The following is a 21,758-nucleotide window of genomic DNA, read 5'->3' as shown; positions in this document are numbered from 1 at the left end:
GGCCATAATAAGAAGCGATAATCTGATGCCAAGTGATACATTATCTCCAGTTTCCCCTACAAATAATAAAAATGCCTAGGCTTACAAACATTTTTCTAGGCCAGATATTTCTTCATTGAAATATCGACTACAAATGAAAGTAGAAACATAAAGTCCAGCGATTAACATTTTTTAACAAAATGAACAGAGTTTATAATGTCGATGAAAGGAAAAATTCAGAATTAGTACAACCAGGCCTCTATCAGGAAATAAAAGTTTAACACAGTTTTGAAATTTATTCAATTAGTGCATTTTGGTCAAACCTAAAAAATGCTTATGGAAAAACATAATTAAATGAAAAGTCAAAAAGTAAAAAGGACTACTAAACTATATATATTTTAAAGACTTTATTTATTTGAGAGAGAGAGCATGAGTGGAGGGGAGGGGCAGAGGGAGAGGAATAGGGACAAGTAGACTCCCCGCTGAGCAGAGAGCCCAATGCAGGGCTCCATCCCAGGACCCTGAGATCATGACCTGAGCCGAAGTCAGACGCTCAACAGACTGAGCCACCCAGGTGCCCCTATTAAACGATATTTTGGAAGCAAAATGCAGAAAACACTTCTTCAGCCATTAACCAAAAATGTTTTTCACTACTGATACAGATTAGGAGAGAAGAAAGAAGCCTTCACTGATGGAGATATTCATTCTGTTGGACAGTTTTAACTAGTTTCTTACAAGATATGACAGTAGGTAAGCCACACAATGCACATCGTTGTAAAACAAGGTGATTTGACTACATAATTGCTAATGCTTTAATGTCTATAGCATTCTGTAAAGTTTATAATAACGATTTAAAAAACCCTCATCAGGGACACCTGGGTGGCTCAGTAGGTTGAGCATCTGACTCTTGATTTCAGCTCAGGTCATGATCTCAGGGTCCTGGGACTGAGCCCCATGATGGCTCTGTGCTCAGCAGGGAGTCTTCTTGAGATTCTCTCTCCCCCCTCCCTCTGGCCCTCACTCTGTTCACACTCTCTCTCTTTCTCTAAAATAGTAAATAAATCTTTAAAAAAAAAAAAAACCCTCATCAAACAACAATAATAGTTACTTCTGGAAACCAGTGAAAAACTGTAACAAAAACTGTGAGGGGAAAAAAATCTATCTACCTACCCATACATACAGACTTACATATATATGACTTAGAAAAGAAACTATAGTAAAAACGTCCTACTCAATGCAATACAACGTTATCATTAGACTTTATTATTAGAACTTTGCACAAAATATTAAAACTCAAGTAATGTTTTTCCTTTCCATTTTGAAAATTTGTTTAAAACAATGAGGCATTTTAATAATTAGTCATTATCATGTATGGTTTACATGTACAGGAGCATGGTCCCTTCCCTCAAAAACTGTATAGTCTAAATGCTATGTAATGATGAACAAGTAATTAAGCAAATAATTTATAACAGTAATGATAATAAATACCAAAGAACTTAAAGAGATAAATAGGTAAAAGCTAAAATAATCATTAGATTATTTACAGAAAAGATATATAGGACTTGCATTAGGATTTAAAGAATAGTTAGAAAGGTAAGCAGAAGAAAATATAACATATTAGGAAATGGAAATAAAAACAAGTCAAGGCAGAGATAAAGGAAGATTCTGAAGTGTTTGTACATAGTAGGACGACAAGGCTAACAAGAATGAATGATGAGTTGGAGAAAAGTAGTAAATAAAAAAGGAGAGGATAAAGTAATACCAGATTATGGAAGACCTTGAAAGCTATGTATAGTGGTAAATGATTTGGAAAAAATAACACTGAACTTATTGGGCAGTGAGAAAAAATAATGAAAGTAATATTTATTTATTTTTTAAATAATTTTTATTTTGTTATAGTAGTCACCATACAGTACATTGAAAGCAATATTTAAATACAGGTGGCTTTAGAAAACTAGACAGTAGGTCCTAGAAATGGAAGCGTCAAAGAGATTAGAAGGAAGGCTGTTCCTATGATGAAGTTCAAGGTAACAAAAGTCTACGGAAGAGGCAGCCCCAACCACTCCACAAAAAGAGAGAGATAATTTAAAGGAAAAACTAGAAGAATCAGGTGACTACTTTAGTATGGGAAAGGGAGAAATTAATCTAAAACACTGTGCCTGAATGTCTAAGGAAAAAGTATTTGTCATTAAACAGACAAGGAACTTAGGAAGTAGAGCTAGTTGTAACATGGTAATTTCTGTTTAGCACATGGTGAATTTGAGATGAAATTCAAGTAAAGCTTTAAGTAAGTAGCTGGAGATCTGGGGCAAGAGCAAGGGAATAATTAAAGAACCAGTGATATGGATTTGGAAATCATTTTTATAAAAGTGAGAGGTAAAAGTTAACAAAATTGATCAGCTCTTCAAGGGATAAAATGTAGAGAAATAAGACAAGGTCAACAACAAAACTTAAAGAATTTCCATTGAGAATATGAAAAGAAATAAGTAAAGTAAAGAAAGAGAAGTAATGGTCAAAAAATAAAAAGTAGAAAAACATGATAATGCAGTTTCATGGAAGAAAAAAAGAGCTGCAAGAGAAGAAATGACAGTGAAGCATGAAGGGATTTATATGAAACTGCTTTAATAGAGCTTACAATCTCTAAGGAATAAAAGAATAAATGAGATCAGAGTTAGCATAAACATAAAGTATTACAGATACAGTCTATTAGCTGCACTCAAAAGTGGACATACTGGGATGCATTACAGTGATAATCAATTTAGTGAATCTAGGTAAGGATTATTTTTAACTCACCTCACAGCTTCTAAGATGGCAGGCCCACATAGGTGTATTAGAAGAAAGTGGCTGGAGAGGAGCCAGAAAGGGTTCTTCAAGCATTCTGAGATAAGGGAGGAATATACATAAATATGTATTACAAGTTGCACACACACAAACACACATACGACATTCAACTGTTTTATCTCCTTAGCCAGTGTTACAGACAATATACTGAGGTCATCAATAAGAAACTGTACTAATAAGGGCACCTAGCTGGCTCAATTGGTGGAGCATGCGACTCTTGATCTTGGAGTCATGAGCTCAAGTCCCAAGCTGGATGTCGTTTACTAAAAATAAATAAATAAAACCTTAATTGTATTACAATTACAATTACAAATCTTATTACAATTACACTTCTTACAATTAAGTGGGTATATTAATTATAATTATTTATAATAATTAAGTGGTGGGTGTATTAATTATAATTTTCTTTAAATATCACTATTTTATTAACTGCTAAAGCAAAGGCCCAAGTTTCTTCTTCCAAATATCTGCAGTCTCAACAAATTTAAGTGTTTTATATATCTCCTTCAAAGCTTATTTTGTAGTCTTCTCATTATATAATTGTTTTTCATTTAACAAAAAAATGAGCCAATAAAACATCTTCCAGTGACTTGTTAAGAGTTAACATATTATGTCAAGCTCTAAGACTAAATGTCATAAATATTGTGCTAATTTTTAAATATTATCTTAAACAGTTAAAAGAATATAATAATACAAAACCTATATCTGTATTTGCCTAAATTATTATAAACAGTGTTAAGGCAAAAATAAAAGCTGAAACATGCTTACAAAAAACACTCAAATACTTTACCACAGAGGAATTAAATCATTAAAAGATGAGGAACCATTAAACATTTTAGGAACTAGAATGGATATTTCTTTATTCTAAAAACCATATTAGTGTCAGATGTTTCCAAATTGCTTCAAAAGGTAACAGGCAAGGGGAGCCTGGGTGGCTCAGTCGATTAAGCATCTGCCTTCAGCTCAGGTCATGATCCCAGCGTCCTGGGATGGAGCCTTGCATCGGGCTGCCTGCTCAGCGGGGAGCCTGTTTCTCCCTCTCCCTCTGCCATTCCCCCTGCTTGTGCTCTATCTCTCTTAAATAAATAAATAAAAATATTTTTAAAAACAGATTAATAGGCAAGTGTCACTGAGAAAAAGTAGCACTTTTAGACATTACAGCTTCTAGGATAGTCTCCTAGTGCCAAGATGCCATTAAAATAATTAAAGATATTTGATAATTTGATGATAGTTTATTCTATTTCCTGAATTTCTGATCTTTTCTATAGTCAGCCCACTTTAGATAAGATAATTAAAAAAAAAAGATTTCCATGATAATTTCAAAACATGAACTCCTCTTTCCCACTGACTCACCTGGCCACTGTCTTTTTGGGCAATGTGACAGATGCTTGTGGATGAAGAGTATAACTACTGGTATTATCCGCTAGAACATCCACTCTTACAGTTGGTAAATTTCTATCACTGGGTTTCTCTTCAGAGACATCTTAACAGCAATAACAAGAAAAAAGCAACATCAATATCTTGAGTAAGACCACGAGAATGTAACTAACTAGAGCTTATACATTTGAAATAGGAAAGGCAAGATATGCTCTAAAGATAGCAAACTTACAGTGCTTTGAGAATTTCCCTAATAAACTTGTTTAGTTTCAAATTATAATACTGCTTACTGAAATTTTGTAATTAAATTTTTGAAGCTTATATTGAACAGCTAGGATATAAAAGTGGTAAAATTATTATGTTATTATTAGTTTCAGACTCTTTTTCATTTCTATACCATGTTTATCATTTTGTCTGCAAACTTTTTTTCCTTAAGTTTTAACTATTAACAAAGGCGAAGAATTATATCACTAAGGTAAAAATATCTACTCTAAATCATTAGCTATGAATGAATGATGAAACAGTGTAGCTATGGTGTTAGAAAAGAGACTGAAATAGATGGAAAAGGAAGGGAAGCCAAAGAAGAGAACTAACAGGAATATTATCACATAGGTTAAGAAAGAGTAAAAAAATGGGGAGCATGATTCTCCTTTCTGAATCTGACGGAAAAAGAAAAGAGGAAAAGAGCAAAAAGGATGAAAAGAATAGTTAAATAAAAGAGTAATGAGTCACATGGCTAACAATAATATTGATAAAAATACGAATGTAGAAATTTCTCCAGTAGCTATTAGCACTATATTCCTGTTATTGTTGCTGTTATTATTACTGTTATTGTAATTAAGAAGAATTTATTTTATGCTCACTGGTCATTTGGGAGGAAGCAAGAGTCAACCAGCTTCATAGAATTCCAAAATGAAATAGACAGCTAACCTAGACAGGAGTTGAAAAATGAACTTGAAATTTATTTGGGCTAAGAAACTTTTTCTAATTATTCAGTTCACAATCTTACCCAAGGATGTCAATTTTAGCACTGACTTTCATGAGGTGATTTTCTGAAATATACATTTGTTCTTTAACACATTCTCAAATCCCCTATATCCCATGATTACTCACCCTGAGGACTATTCACATCCACAAGCTGCCCCTGAGGTATAATCACTTGTGCCATTCCTGTCTGGGTAGATGGAATTACACGCAGCACCTGTCGGTTTTCTGATGGGTTGGCAACAATCATCTTGGAAGCATTAAAAGAGAAATCAAATGCATAAGTCAACAATGACTTAACAGAATTAGTACTTAAATAAATGAATAAAGACATGCCTATTTGTATGGTAGATACTATTATTTCCCTCATTTTTAGATGAGAACACTGAAGTACACAAAAAATTTTTTTCCAAAGTTTCAGAACTGGTAAGTGGTAAAGCTAGGATTCAAAACAGGCAGTTTGACCCTATATCCTATGATCTAACCATCTATGGTCTAATCATTACACATGTATGAGGTCTTATTACTTAGTAATGTGAACAAGGCTCTGACTGGACTTAATATATTTATTTTTTTCTACTTACTGTATTATATCCCTATGTGTTTGAATTTTTTGTGTGGTAATCATTTGTCCCATATTTTAAGTCACTTTCATTAGTTTAAAAAACAGTACCTTGTTAGATGTCTAATTAAACAGAATTTATTTTTATGTCTCTGAATTTATATATATCCTGTCTTAGTCCATAAGGAATACCACTGAATGCCCAAAAAGCCTGAAATATAAGAAAAATCATATGATTATTATTTCCTTTTTTTCTTTGGTTTAACAACTGAATCCATTACCTTAAATTTAGAGAACTGTCAACTAAAAGGGTGTCTGAAGCTGAAGAAAAACATTTTAAGCCTATCAGTTGAAAAATAAAACAAATACATTATTTGAAAATAAGTTTATCCTGTATTTCCAGACTTTTCAGACAGGCTGTAAACTTTAATACCTAACATACTACTTATTGACACAGTGTTACCTTTTTACCCAAAGTCGGCTAGCCTCAGTTCTCCCTCAAGTAATTCTTTGTAATCATTCCAAACTGCCTTCCAAGGCTACCTTTTTGCTATGTAAACATGAAAACATTACTGATGCCTAACAGAGACTGCAGTCCTACTTTTAAGAGGGTCATTTGAAAAAGTTTTAATTTGGAAAAAAATTAAATTTGAAAAAAACTTCAACAAAGTAGATGCCTTAAAGTATAATTGTAAACATTTCCCAGAAATTAAGAGTAGGAATTGTTTCCCTCCTCCAATGTTTACCAAGTTTCTTGAGATAAAAATATCTTGCCATACCTCTTATCCCTTCATCATGAAAAAGCAACTGTAAACTCTGATGATGATAATTGCTTTACATTTGTTGAGTGCATACTAAGTGGCAAGACTTTACATGCATTACTGTATTTAATCCTCATCACATGTATATGAAGTATATACATTTTATACCTGAGGATAATGTCATAAGAGATTACACAACTACTCAAGATAACACATGGTTATACAGTGGTGAATTGAAATTCAAACGCAAATTCAAACAACTACTCTGTTCTGCTTCCCATTATCTGATGATGTTACTTAATCTAAAAAAAGGCAAAAACAATACAAAAAATACCACTGGACTTTAAAAGGCAACAGTAATAACATGGTTTTAAATTCTTTTCTCCCTTAATGGTAAGTGAAATAAGTCAATTATCATATGGCTTCACTCATTTATGGAACATAAGAAGTAGGAAGATTGGTAGGAGAAGAAAGGGATAAAGAAAGGGGGGGTTATTCAGAAGGGGGAATGAACCATGAGAGACTATATATAGATTCTGCAAACAAACTGAGGGCTTCAAGAGGGGAGGGGGGTGGGGGAATAGGATAGGCTGGTGATGGGTAGTAAGGAGGGCACGTATTGCATGATGCACTGGGTGTTATAAACAACTAATGAATCATGGAACTTTTACATCAAAAACCAGGGATGTACTATGGTGACTAACATAATATAATAAAAAAAATTATTATTAAAAAAATAAATTCTTTTCTCCTTAAATAAGATTAAATAGTTGTGAAAAAATATTCCATTCATTCTTAGAAAATAAGAGTGCTGTGGTTACTACTAAATCCAAATAAAACACAAATATTTATAATTTATTCAATCACATAAAAATTTCATAATTAAGAATGATCTGTGGAATATCCTCTTAGTTTTGAAAATATGTTTTCTATGTACAGTGGAGAAGAGTCTCCTCCATTTTCTCTTTCCTTAGCTAATTCTGCCTGGTACCTAAAAAACTATTTTCAGTTCCTGTAATTTGATAATAGTGACAATAATATTACTTTTCCTATTTAAAAAAAAAAGTTAATTATCTTTATCTTTGCTATGAAAATAAGAGTTCTGAAAAGTCATCTGTTGCAATACATTCTATTTGAGGCAGACCATGAACATGACCAGAAATCCTTGAAAAAAAAAAAAAAGAAAGAAACCCTTGGCTAATAAGTAGTCATATTTACTAGGCTCTTTGTGTACTGTACAATATATCTAATAAATCCAAAATACCATCCCTGCTTTGCTTTAAAACCTCTTCAACTGTTGCAGATTCACTCACTACAGAATCTTTACTACTTTCTTGGTAACTTCTACATTAAAAAATAATATATTTTTTTAAAGATTATTTATTTATTTATTTGACAGAGATAGACAGCTAGCGAGAGAGGGAACACAAGCAGGGGGAGTGGGAGAGGAAGAAGCAGGCTCCCAGCAGAGGAGCCCGATGTGGGACTCGATCCCGGAACGCCGGGATCACGCTCTGAGCCGAAGGCAGACGCCTAACAACTGCGCTATCCAGGCGTCCCATTTAAAAAATAATATTTAAAAAAATTTCTTTAAAAGAAGATCCATTTGGTGGAAGATGCTGAAAATGGGGAAGACCATGCATACATAGGGGCAGGAGCTTTATGGGAAATCTCTGTACCTTCCATTCAGTTTTGCTTTGAACCTAAAACTGCTCTAAAAAATACAGTCTATTAAAACAAACAAAACCCCTGAGAAGTTCCACTAAGTTTCCCAAAACATCACCACTTTCTGAATGTTGGTTCTTTGAAGAAAAAATTTTCTTATATTCTAAGTTTCTTATATTTATTCCATGCTACATGCCACAGGTTTTCTATTTCATAGCTTCAGATAACCCTCTGTATCACCTCTTATCCCAGACAATGTAAAATCACCTTTATGACCACTTTGTGAATAAAGATTAAAACAATTACAAAGAGAATGGAAACCCTAACATTTTTTAGACTCAAACAAATAAATGGCTTTAATGTGCTTTTTAAGAAAACTAGCATGTGTATATACATTTTATATATACATATTTATATATATGTGTAAAATGATAACCCTTCATACAATAGGACATAGATTAACTCTAGAATGCTCTAGACCAGAAACAAAAGAGGGATTAATTTTAGGTAAAATGGCTGCTCACTTGTGGTATAATTTATAACTGAAATTATAATTTTTAAAATAATTTTTATTATATAATTAATAAATAGCCATTGTAGAAAATTTGGAAAACAGGTAAACAGAGATACATTATTCTTCATATTATTAATGTAAGGATATTCTTATTAATCAGAGAGAAGCTTAGAAGTTTTTCTCAGTAATTCTCTTTAATTTCAATCAAAACCATCTTTCATTTCTTCTACTCAAACTATAAACTTGGTCGTGAATACTTTGGCCAGCAGTTTAAAGCAGCCTTTTCACCTTTATATGCATTGTTATTTACATGACACATATATATCTACCCATCAGCAAAGGTATGTCTAATTGCCAGTATACCACTGGTACTTCCATTGCTTTCTTTTATTCAAGAAAGCATACCAACCTATGGCATGCAAATTAGCGACTGAGAGGTGGATAAAGCAATAACCTTGAGTTCAGTCAAATGAACCCTGAGTTCAGTATACACAAAAATAAATATAAGTTACATGTAAACTCTGGCACTAGTTACAGACTATGATACATTTCCAACTGATCTCAAAGTGAGTGTACCTAGACATAATAACTGGCAAGTAGTGGTTTAACATTCTATTAGTAGTCCTAAAAGGAAATCCTTTAAAATCTTCACATAACTTAAAAACGAACATCAGGAAACAGTATTTTCAGAGCAATGCAGGTCAAAAGTTTCAAGAAATTAAGGTCATCTAGTAAGGTTAATACATTTTGCTAAATAGCATAAAACTGGTTATTTATAAAATACACTCACCATTTGTGCATTAGAATCCCCCAGTGACTGGAATTCATACTGAATAGGTTGCTCATTTTGGTCCACTAGGTGGAACTGTTCTGCAGAAAGAGTCTGTGTTTGAGTCAGGGCCCCAGGTATATTCTGTGATGTGAGTGAATTATCTGCTTCATGAGAGGTGATGGGTAAAACTCTAGGAGAACCATTCTGTCCAAAGGAAGGATCCCTGGAGTCCATACAGGTTAGATGCTTTTGCAAAGAAAAAAAAAAAGCACTTGGGTGTTTGTAAAATATAATGTCACAATTTGTATTTTTAAAATTAAAAATTTTTTTAAGATTTCATTTTTTAATTTTTAAAAATTTTTATTATGTTCAGTTAGCTACTGTATAGTACATGATTAGTTTTGGATGTAGCATTTAATGATTCATTAGTTGCATATAACACCCAGTGTTCATCAAAACACATGCCCTCCTTAATTCCCATCACCTGGCTACCCCATACCCCCACCTCCCTTCCTTCTGAAACCCTGAGGTTGTTTCCTGGAGTCCACAGTCTCTCATGGTTTGTCTCCTTCTCTGATTTCTCCCCCTTCAGTTTTTCCTCCCTTCCCCTAGGGTCCTCTGTGCTATTCCTTATGTTCCACATATGAGTGAAACCATATGATAATTGTCTTTCTTCGCTTGACTTACTTCAATTAGCATAATCCCCTCCAGTTCCAGCCATGCCAATGCAAAAGATGGGTATTTGTCCTCTCTGAAGGCTGAGTACAATATTCCATTGTCTATATGTACCACATCTTTATCCATTCATCTGTTGAAGGGCATCTCAGCTCCTTCCACAGTTTGGCTATTGTGGACATTGCTACTATGAACATTGGGGTGCATGTGCACTTTCTTTTCACGACATCTATATCTTTGGGGTAAATACCTAGCAGTGCAATTCCTGGGTCGTAGGGTCACTCTATTTTTAACATCTTCAGGAACCTCCATACTGTTTTCCAGAGTGCTGCACCAGCTTTCATTACCACCAACAGTGTAGGAGGGTTCCCCCTTCTCCACATCCTTGCCAACATTTGTTGTTTCCTGTTTTGTTAATTTTTGCCATTCTCACTGTAAGGTGGTATCTCATTGTGGTTTTGACTTGTATTTCCCTGATGGCTAGTGATGTTGAACATTTTTTCATGCATCTGTTAGCCATTTGTATGTCTTCTTTGGAGAAGTGTCTGTTCATGTTTTCTGACCATTTTTTGACTGGATTGTTTCTTGGGTGTTGAGTTTGAGAATTTCTTGGATTCCAGCCCTTTATCTGCAATGTCACTTGCAAATATCTTCTCCCATTCAGTGGGTTGCCTCTTAGTTTTGCTGACTGTTTCCTTTGCTGTGCAGAAGCTTTTTATCTTAATAAAGTCCCAAAAGTTCAATTTTGCTTTTGTTTGCCTTCCCTTGGAGACGTGTCCTGAAAGAAGTTGCTATGGCCAATGTCGAATAGGTTACTACCTATGTTCTCCTCTAGGATTTTAATGGATTCCTGTCTCACACTGAGGTCTTTCATCCATTTATAGTTTATCTTTGTGTATAGTGTAAGAGAATGGTCCAGTTTCATTCTTCTGCATGTGGCTGTCCAATTTTACCAGCACCATTTATTGAAGAGACTATCTTTTTTTCCATTGGATATTCTTTCCTGATTTGTCGAAGATTAGCTGACCATAGAGTTGAGGGTCCATTTCTGGGGTCTCTATTCTGTTCCACCCTACTGTGTGTCTGTTTTTGTGCCAATACCATGCTGTCTTGATGATCACAGCTTTGTAATATAGCTTGAAGTCAGGCATTGTGATGCCCCCAGCTTTGGTTTTCTTTTTCAATAATCCCCTGATGATTTGGGGTCTTTTCTGGTTCCATACAAATTTTAGGATTGTTTGTTCCAGCTCTGTGAAAAACGTTGATGGTATTTTGATAGGGACTGCATTTAAAGTGTAGATTGCTCTGAGCAGCATAGACATTTTCACAATGTTTATTCTTCTAACCCATGAGCATGGAATGTTTTCCCATCTCTTTGTGTCTTCCTCAATTTCTTTTGTAAGTGTTCTGTAATTTCTAGAGTATACATCCTTTACCTCTTTGGTTAGGTTTATTCCTAGGTATCCTATGGCTTTTGGTGCCATTGTAAATGGAATAAATTCCTTAATTTCTCTTTCTTCAGTCACATTGTTAGTATATAGAAATGCAACTGATTTCTGTGCATTGATTTTGTATCCTGCCATGTTGCTGAATTGCTGTATGAGTTCTAGTAATTTGGGGGTGGAGTCCTTTGGGTTTTCCACATAAAGTACCATGTCATCTGTGAAGAAAGTAAGTTTGACCTCTTCTTTGCCAATCTGAATGCCTTTTATTTCTTTTTGTTGTCTGATTGCTGAGGCTAGGACTTCTAGAACTATGTTAAACAAAAGTGGTAAGAATGGGCATCCCCGTCGTGTTCCTGACCTAAAGGGAAAAGCTCTCAGTTTTTCCCATTTAGAATGATATTTGCTGTGGGCTTTTCATAGATCACTTTTATAATACTGAGATATGTTCCCTCTATCCCTATATTTTGAAGAGTTTTAATCAGGAAAGGATGCTGTATTTTGTCAAAAGCTTTTTCTGCATCAACTGAGAGGGTCATATGGTTCTTGTCTTTTTTATGAATGTGCTCTATCACATTGCTTGATTTGTGAATGCTGAACCACTGTTGCAGCCCAGGAATAAATCCCATTTGGTCCTGGTGAATTCCTTTTAATGTACTGTCGGATCCTATTGGCTAGGATCTTCTTGAGTATTTTGGCATCCATATTCATCAGGGATATTGGTCTGTAATTGTCCTTTTCGGTGGGGTGTTTGTTTGGTTTTGGGATCACAGTAATTCTGGCCTCATAGAATGAGTTTGGAAGTTTTCCTCCTGTTTCTATTTTCTGAAACAGCTTCAATAGAATAGGTATTATTTCCTCTTTAAATGTTTGGTAGAATTCTGCTGGGAGGCCATCTGGTCCTGGACTTTTACTTTTTGGGAGGTTTTTGATTACTGCTTCAATTTTGTTACTGGTTATCGGTCCATATAGATTGCCTATTTCTTCCTGTTTCAGTCTTGGTAGTTTATAACTTTCCAGGAAGGCATCCAATTCTTCCACGTTGCTTAATTTGTTGGCATATAGCTGCTGGTAATAATTTCTAATAATTGTTTCTATTTCCTTGGTGCTGCTCATGATCTCTCCCTTTTTATTCATGATTTCATTAATTTGAGTCCTTTCTCTTTTCTTTTGGATAAGTCTGGCCAGAGGTTTATTGATCTTATTATTCTTTCAAAGAACCAGTGGCAGGGCGCCTGGGTGGCACAGCGGTTAAGCGTCTGCCTTCGGCTCAGGGCATGATCCCAGCGTTATGGGATCGAGCCCCACATCAGGCTCCTCCGCTATGAGCCTGCTTCTTCCTCTCCCATTCCCCCTGCTTTTGTTCTCTCTCTCGCTGGCTGTCTCTATCTCTGTTGAATAAATAAATAAATTAATTAAAAAAAAAAAAAAAGAACCAGTGTCTACTTTTGTTGATCTGTTCCACTACTTTTCTGGTTTCTATTTCATTGATCTCTTCTCAAATCTTTATTATCTCTCTTCTCCTGCTTAGTTTAGGTTTTAGCTGTTCTTTCTCCAGTTCCTTAAGGTGTAAGGTTAGCTTGTGCAACTGGGATTTTTCTACTTTTTTGAGAGAGGCTTGGATGGCTATGTATTTCCCCCTTAAGACCACCTTTGCAGTATCCCATAGGTTTTAGACCAATGTATTTTCATTCTCATTAGTTTCCACGAATTGTTTAAATTCTTCTTTAATTTCCTGGTTGACCCAATCATTCTTTAGCAGGATGCTCTTTAACTTCCAAGTGTTTGAATTCCTTCCAAATTTTTTCTTGTGATTGAGTTCCAGTTTCAAAGCACTGTGGTCTGATAACATGCAGGGAATAATCTCAATCTTTTGGTATCGGCTGAGACCTGATTTGTGACCCAGTATGTGGTCTATTCTGGAGACAGTTCCATGTGTGTTTGAGATAAATGAGTATTTTGTTGTTTTAGGGTGAAATGTTCTGTATATTTCTACAAAGTCCATCTGGTCCAATGTGTCATTCAAAGCTCTTGTTTATTGATTTTCTGCTTAGATGATCTGTCCATTGCTGAGAGTGGAGTGTAAGGTCTCCTACTATTAATGTATTATTATCAATATGATTCTTTATTTTGGTTAACAGTTGGCTTATGTAGTTGGCTGCTGCCCTGTTGGGGGCATAGGTATTTAAAATTGTTAGATTTTCTTATGGGATAGACCCTTTAAGTATGATATAGTGTCCCTCTACATCTCTTACTATAGTCTTTGGTTTAAAATTTGTCTGATATGAGAATTGCTGCTCCAGTTTTCTTTTGAGGTCTGTTGGCATGATAAATAGTTCTCCATCACTTCACTTTCAATCTGGAGGTGTCTTTAGGTTCAAAATTAGTCTCTTTTAGACAGCATATGGATGGGTCCTGTCTTTGTATCCAGTCTGCAACCCAGGGTCATTTCATGGGAGCATTTAGGCCATTCACGTTGAGAGTAACTACTGAAAGATAGGAATGTAGTGCCATGATATTGTCTGTACAGTCTCTGTTTCTATAGATTGTCTCCGTAAATTTCTGGTCTCTATTACTCTTGGGTTCTTTCTTCTTTTATAGAATCCACTTAATATTTCTTATAGGGCTGGCTTGGTGGTCACATATTCTTTCAGTTTCTGCCAGTCCTGGAAGCTCTTTGTCTCTCCGCCTGCTCTGAATGACAGCCTTGCTGGATAAAGTATTCTTGGCTGCATGTTTTTCTCATTTAGTATCCTGAATATGTCTTGCCAGCCCTTTCTGGCTTGCCAGGTCTCTGTAGACAGGTCTGATGCTATTCTGATGTTCCTCCCTCTGTACATAAGAAAGCTCTTCCCCCTAGCTGCTCTCAGGATAGCTTCCTTGGCTCTAAGATGAGCAAGTTTTACTATTATATGCCGGGGTGTTGGTCTACTTTTATTGATCTTGGGAGGGGTCCTCTCTGCCTCTTGGACACGTATGCTTGTTTCCTTCCCCAGATTAGGGATGCTCTCAGCTATGATTTGCTTAAATACATCTTCTAGTCCTCTGTCTCTCCACTCCCTCAGGGATCCCAATAATCCTGACAATGGACGTTTTATGGCACCACTGATTTCTCTAAGTCTGTTCTCATGGGCTTCTAGTTGTTTATCCCAGTCCTCTTTGATTCCCATCAGTTTATCTTCTAGATCACTAATTCGTTCTTCTGCCTCATTCATCTTGGCCGTTAGAGTATCTAGGTTAGACTACATCTCATTCATAGCATTTTTAAGTTCGGCCTGATTAGATCTCATTTCTGCCCTTCGAGATTCTATATTGTTGCTAATGGTTTTCTCAAGCCTAGCTATTGACTTCATAATTGCCACCCTGAAGTCTATCTCTGACATCTTGCTTATATCCATATCCATTAGGTCTGTGGCAGAGGCCATTATCTCTGGTTCTTTTCTTTCTTGGGAGTTCCTCCTCATAGTCATTCTGTTGAGGGATGGTTGAGGGAATGTACAGAGTCCAAAATTCAACCACAACCCAAGCAAGATGCACCCTAGGAAAATCTGGAGCAGTCAGAAGTCATCACCAAAAAAACAAAGCCAAAATGAAACCCAAGAATAAAATTTATAGAATTAAAAAATGTTTAAAAATTAAAAAATTTTAAAAAGGCGGGGGTGAGGGGAAAGGGGGGGGTATAACCACTCAGTGTGGACAAAGTACAGTGTTTCAGTTCTACCTGGGTGTATTTTGTTGTTTGCTAGAGGCCACTACTTCCCAAAATTACAGGGAAAAAAGGACTACACTAAAGCATATATCTATATAAAAAAATATAGGTGTGAAAAAGTACAAAGTACAAGTAAAAAAGTACAAGTTAAAAAGCTACTATGAACTGTAAGTTGATATATTAAACACCTGGTTGAAATGAGGAAAAGGTTAAAAGAAAAAACAGAGAGAAAGCATGAGAGAAAGAATAAAAAGAAAAAGAGAGCTGTATCTGAAAAGTACACAAGCTGTGAGGCAACGCCTGGAGCTCAATATACTATTTTCCCCTGATGTTGGGGTTTTACAGTCTTATGGGGACCCCAGGATTGCGTCCTCTTGTTCTTCCAGTCTGTCCTCTTGGGGAAAGGCCTGCCGCACTGTTTTTTGGGCAACCCTGACTGGGCAGATATGTCCTGCCCCATCAGGGGGGCTGTACTCCTTGGAAACCGGTTTTTGAGCCTTTGTTCTCTGGCAGCTTTCTGTGCCTCTTCTGAGGGTCAGAGCAAAAATGGCCACACCCAGACCTCTGTTCCAGAGCAGAGAAATCTCAGTCTGCTCTTCTCTGAATCCTCCAGAACACACAGTCTCTGTTTCTGTATGTGCCGCTGAAAACCACAGCCTCTCTCCAGCAGTGCGTTCCCACAGCGACTTTCTCAGTGGTGGACCCTGGGGCCCTAGGGCTTGTCTCTGCCCTTTGTGCTTCTAAAACCACGAGCAGTCCCGGTTCATGCATGTGCACCCACAGCTCCTGGATCCTGCCTGAGTACTGCTCTAAAGCACTTTCCCAGCTGCTACCGCTCTGAGAGTTTTCGCCTAATCCAGCACAGGACACTTTTGCGCTCCAGTGTTATATCACTTTCCAGGTGCCAGCTTATGGCAGCTCCCTCCCCCTTCTGCTTATCTTCTGGTATCTGCCCACAGATTCACAACTCTGCCCTTCCTACCTCGTGACAGGCGGCATTTTTCTGCTTGTAGATATCCAGATATACATTCTTACATCTCAGGCTGATTTTGTGGGTGTTCAGAATGGTTTGGTAGCTATCCAGTTAAATTCAGGGGACTGGTTGAAATGGGGTCCCCTACTCCTCTGCCATCTTGACCCCCTCAAAAGATTTTATTTTTAAGTACTCTCTACACCCCACATGGGGCTCGAACTCACAACCCCAAGATCAAGGGTAGCACGCTCTACCAACTGAACCAGCCCAGTGCCCACAGTGTTACAATTAAAAAAAAAAATAGAATGCTTATCAGCCACTGTGGGAAACAGTACAGAGGTTCCTCAAAAAATTAAAAATAGAACTACCCTATGATCCAGTAATCACACTACTGGGTATTTACCCAAAAATACAAAAACACTAATTCAAAGGGATACATGAACCCCTATGTTTATAGCAGCATTATTTACAACAGGGAAATTATGGAAACAGCCCAAGTATCCATTGACTGATGAATGGATAAAGAAGATGTGGTATAAGACACAATAGAATATTATTCAGCCATTTGCAACAAGAAGGATGGAGCTAAAAAGTATAATGCTAAGTGAAGTAAGTCAGAGAAAGACAAATACCATATGATTTCACTCATATGTGGAATTTAAGAAACAAAACAAATGAGCAAAGGGAAAAAGAGAAAAAAAGAAACCAAGAAACAGACTCTTAGTAATAGAGAACATACTGATGGTTACAAGAGTGGCGGGGGCGGGGGAGGCGTGCAGGGCATGGGTGGATGGGTTAAATAGGAGATGGGGATTAAAGAATGCACTTGTTTTTGAATGCACTTGTTTTTGGTTTTTGTTGTTTTTTGTTTTGTTTTTACAATTTTTTAAAGTGGGTTCCATGCACAGGGTAGGGCCCAAACTAAAAACTGAGATCAAGACCTGAGCTGAGATCAATAGTCAGATGCCTAACCTTAGACTGAGTCACCCAGGCACCCCAGGAGTGCACTTGTGATGAGCGCTGGGTGATGTATGAAACTGTTGAATCAATATATTATACACCTGAAACTAACATAATATGTTAACTATACTGGAATTTAAAATAAAATAAATAGTATACTATAATAAAAATGGAAAGATTCTATTTTCAGTTAATTATTCACTTCATTTTAACAAGAGTTGTCAGTTCACACAGACTGATATAGACATAAAGCAGTTAAGTTAAATTGTTGATTTTTACATATTATTTCAATTTTATTGAAATAAAGTTGTCCATGGGAACACAACCTGAAATCATGATATGTAATTCAAAATACAGATTTTTCTTTATATATAGATTTTTATGAATATATCAGTTTTATAACATAGAGCTTTTAAGTAAAGCTCTATATTATAACATTAAATATATGATAGAATTATGGATAAATTTAAACAGTCTTGGATACATTAAATATAATACCATTTCTTATACGTTAAAAAGTTATTAAATGGGGGCACCTAGGTGGCTCAGTCAGTTAAGCGTCCAGACTATGCTCCCAGGGTCCTAGGATTAAGCCCCACATCGGGTTCCCTGTTCAACAGGGAGCCTGCTTCTCCCTCTCCCTCTGCCTGCCACTCCCCCTGCTTATGCTCTCTGTCAAATAAATAAATAAAATCTTTAAAAAAAAAAAAAGTTGTTAAATGGAATGGAAAAAAGTTCCCAGCTGAATTCCTACCTCATATACCTGAGAATCTGTTTTTGATTCTTCGGAATCATTATGGTTGACTCTTAGTGAATCATTAGATTGTTCCATGCTGGTATATTCAATTCCATTTTCTTCTATTATTTAATAGCTGAAAAAAATTTAAGTATATGATTAAAGGACTTAATATTTTAATGGAATGTTTGTCTTAAATAAATATATTTCCCCTACTGTGTTACCCCATACAATTCAGGTTAAATCATTTCCATTCTATAGATTTAGAAAATAAACATTTTTGTTAAATGACTTGTGAAGGTACCAGAATACATTCAAAGCAAAACAGAAATTACCATTATGTAGTTCCCGCACCTTACCCTTAATTACACTCATGTACTAATTAAGATTGTTGTTATGGGACAGGTGCTTTTCACCGTTTCAAATACTTCTAAAATTCTCATTTTCGAAAGATTTAATGCAAATAAAGGTTCTTAATTTTATGAGTTGGGCATGCACTATTGTAGCATCAGATAATTTTAGAACAGATGTTTTGGTATATACAGAGATTATATACACTTAGCTCTTAACATAATACACATCATATATATCATATATACTGGGTTGACAAACTTTGAAAGTGAAGAAATATACATTCCAAAAAGTTTGAGCCACTTAGGCCTAGTACAGGGATTATCTCTGGTGGTGAATTTGTCTTTACACACACACACACACACACACACACACACACACACACACACACACTGCCCCCTGGGGATACCTGGCAATGTCTGTATATATTTTTGGTTGTCAAAACTAAGAGGTGAGTGCAACTAGAATCTAATGGGGGACAAGCAAGGGGTACTGCTAAAATTTTGGAATGCTCATGGCAGCCCCCACAAAGTTTTGAGTGGTGCTGAGGTTCAGAAACCTTGGCCTAATATATTATAGTGAATACTGGATTCTGCATTATCTGAAAGGAATGATGTTTTAAGTCTCAAAATTGGAGTAAGGTCAAAACAAAACTGGTGAAGAATCCCACTTGGGATTCTCTCTCTCCCTCTCCCTCTGCCCCTCCGTCCATCTCTCCCGCTCTTAAAAAAAAAGTTCAACAGTTAAAATAGCCAAAACAACTTTGGAAAAGAACAACAAAATTGGAATTCTTACACTACCTGATTTTGAGACTTGTCATGAAGCTAAAATAATCAAGATAATATAGTATTAGTGTAAACACAGACAAATACATCAATGGAACAGAACAGAGAATCCAGAAACAGACCCTCACATATTTAGTCAATTGCTTTTCTTCTTCTTTCAAGATTTATTTATTTGAGAGAGAGAGAGCAGGGGGAGGGACAGAGGGAGAGAGAGAATCTCAAGCAGAGATTAGGCACCCCTAGTCAACTGCTTTTCAATAAAGATGCCAAGGCAATTAAGAGAAAAGGGACAGGGAGAGAGAATCTCAAGCAGACTCTGTGCTTAGTGTGGAGCCAGAGGCAGAGCTCAATTCCACCACCCCAAAACCATGACGCAAGCTGAAACGAAGAGTCGGCCCTTAACTGACTGCACCATCTAAGTGCCCCTGCTTGATATTTCTGTAAATCTATTGATTTTTCTGTAAATCTTCTAATGTCCAGAGTAGAAAAATAGCACTATTCAAAAAGAAAAGTCTCACAAAGTTAGATTCAACTGAAAATAAAGTACTGTTGAGGGATGTATTAAAACTGAAATAATTGCTGTCAAGAATACAATTCAATTTTTTAAAGTAAATTAAGTATAACAAAATATTCATCTAAACATGATGACTCATCTAAACACGATGACATCAGATTAAGAAATATTTCTGAGGGGCGCCTGGGTAGGGCAGTTGGTTAAGCCTCCGATTCTTGGTTTTGGCTCACGTGTTCTCAGGGTTGTGAGAACAAGTCCCACATCTGGCTCTGCGCTCAGTGCAGGGTCTACTTAAGACTCTCTCTCCCTCTGCTCCTCCTTGCCCCCCTCACTCCCTCTCTCTCTCTAAAATAAATAAATAAATCCCTAAAGAGAAAAAGAAATATTTTTGAGAGTTCTTTGAGTTTTAAATATAAATACTATTATGACAAAATAGATGAAGATTATGAATTTGTCATAGCTATATAATTTAATGTTTACTGAATGTTTATACTTACTAATTACTAGCTATAATTATTAATAATCACTCTATATTCTGTGAGGTAGAAACTATTACCACCATTTTACAGAAAAGGAAATTGAGGCTCACTGTTCAAGGTTATAAGGTTATCAAATATTATTGAGCACTACAGTAAAGCACTATGCTAAAAGGTTTTTTTTTTTTTTTTAAGATTTATTTGTTTATTTGAGAAAGAAACTGCGAGCAGGGCTTAGGGCAGAGGGAGAGGGAGAGAAGCGGACTCCCTGCTGAATGTGGAACACAGCACAAGGCTGGATCTCATGCCCCTGAGATCATGATGTAAGCCGAAATCAAGAGCTGGAGGTTTAACCAACTGAGCCACCCAGGCACCCCTAAAAGTGTTTTATATGTGTCATTTTATAAAATCCTTTTAACAACCCTGTGATTCAGTTACTTGCTCCAATTTACATGTAAGGAAGTAAGACTCAGGCAATTACGTAACTTTCCCAAGATTATAAATATACTATGTGGCTGAGCAAGGTACATGTACTTATCCCAAAGCCTACTCTTTAGGAACTCTTTCAAAGTAACAGTAATAGGAATTCTTTCAAAGTAACAGAAAAAAACTTCCTCCTTCCTTCATTAGTCATTGCCTTAAATCTTTTTTTTTTTATAAGTTAACAAATTATAAATGCTAAAAGAAATTCTTTGTTCATTTTTGTTCTCCACTTTTCCTGAATGAAATTCAATTAGAGGCAGTCCCTAAAGCACCAAAACCCTCCTGCAAACAATCTAAAAAAATGAAAAAGCTAGAGTTCTAATCTTGTAGGCACTGCAGTCACTGAGAAAACATTCTGCAAACAGGTTTCAAAAATGGAGCTTGGGAAGGAGAAGTGAAAAGTACAAATAGCTCAGGGGAAAGAATTCTAAAAACTTACTCCCAGTTTCCGAATAGCTGCCCTAATCCCTTTATAAATTATCCCTACTGGCTTAAATTTTTTTCATTTTGTTTACTTTCTCTTACCCTAGCTGAAATTTTCATTGGAGTTAATAAGCGTTTTCTCTTAAAAAAGAAAAAACTCTGGACAGAGTATCAGTCATTAACAAATTTGTGTAAATTTACATATTAAATTTATATAGCTTTCTTCATTTAAGAAGAGTTCAGAATAGCTACCCTGGAAAGTTTAATTTGGAGGTGAGAAAGCAAGTACACTTGAAGCTCAGAACATCTGAAAGGGCTTCAGCGAGGTCTGAGCTATGCTGCAATGAAGAGGATAGGATGGATGCCCCAAGGAATTGCACCTGCAAAGGTGGTGAGGATGTTGTTAATAGAACACCACCAACGTAAACCACCTACTTTAGGACTTTGTTCAGACTGGGATTTTGCCACTCAAAGATAATTTCTTTTTCCGCTGTCTTTTGGGAACTCAAAACTCAAAGTTTTCTTTTCAGTATGTGCATCTATACTACAGGTTAAAGAAGTTTTTTATGGTTACACTGGGAAAATACTACTTAAAGTAGTTTTTATATGGAAAAATGGGTTTTGATATCTATTGGCTAACCCATCGTTGAACTAGAAGTTGAAAGTACATTCCTATGTTACAGACACCCTTTTCAAAGAAAAAAATCTTTTTGAATGAAGCAAAAAGTATTACTCTTTCCTTCCTTAATTCCCCCATCAATTTACATTATGCTTTT

General features: G+C 35.9%; 1 protein-coding gene across 17 annotated transcripts in view; it reads right to left on the bottom strand.

Moving 5' to 3' along the window:
• CARF (calcium responsive transcription factor) overlaps window positions 1–21,758 on the bottom strand; it is an 84,764-nt gene that overhangs the window by 58,556 nt on the left and 4,450 nt on the right. For 14 of the 17 annotated variants that reach the window (XR_004623570.1, XR_002142648.2, XR_002142643.2 and 11 more), the window contains exons 3-7: window positions 17,969–18,086; window positions 9,474–9,701; window positions 5,311–5,431; window positions 4,174–4,303; window positions 2,773–2,857 (exon numbers count right to left, since the gene is read on the bottom strand). Coding sequence is in view for 8 of the 17 variants with exons in the window: in XM_034654986.1 (XP_034510877.1) it covers window positions 2,773–2,857; window positions 4,174–4,303; window positions 5,311–5,431; window positions 9,474–9,701; window positions 17,969–18,046 (642 nt within the window). In the remaining 9 variants the exon portion in view is untranslated. The remainder of the gene's footprint in view (window positions 1–2,772; window positions 2,858–4,173; window positions 4,304–5,310; window positions 5,432–9,473; window positions 9,702–17,968; window positions 18,087–21,758) is intronic. The other 3 variants (XR_004623572.1, XM_034654987.1, XM_034654985.1) reach the window with 2 other exon arrangements.

Source organism: Ailuropoda melanoleuca, chromosome 2 (genome assembly GCF_002007445.2).
Source record: "Ailuropoda melanoleuca isolate Jingjing chromosome 2, ASM200744v2, whole genome shotgun sequence".
NCBI classification, from domain to species: domain Eukaryota; kingdom Metazoa; phylum Chordata; class Mammalia; order Carnivora; family Ursidae; genus Ailuropoda; species Ailuropoda melanoleuca.
This window is presented reverse-complemented; position numbering and strand designations above follow the sequence as displayed.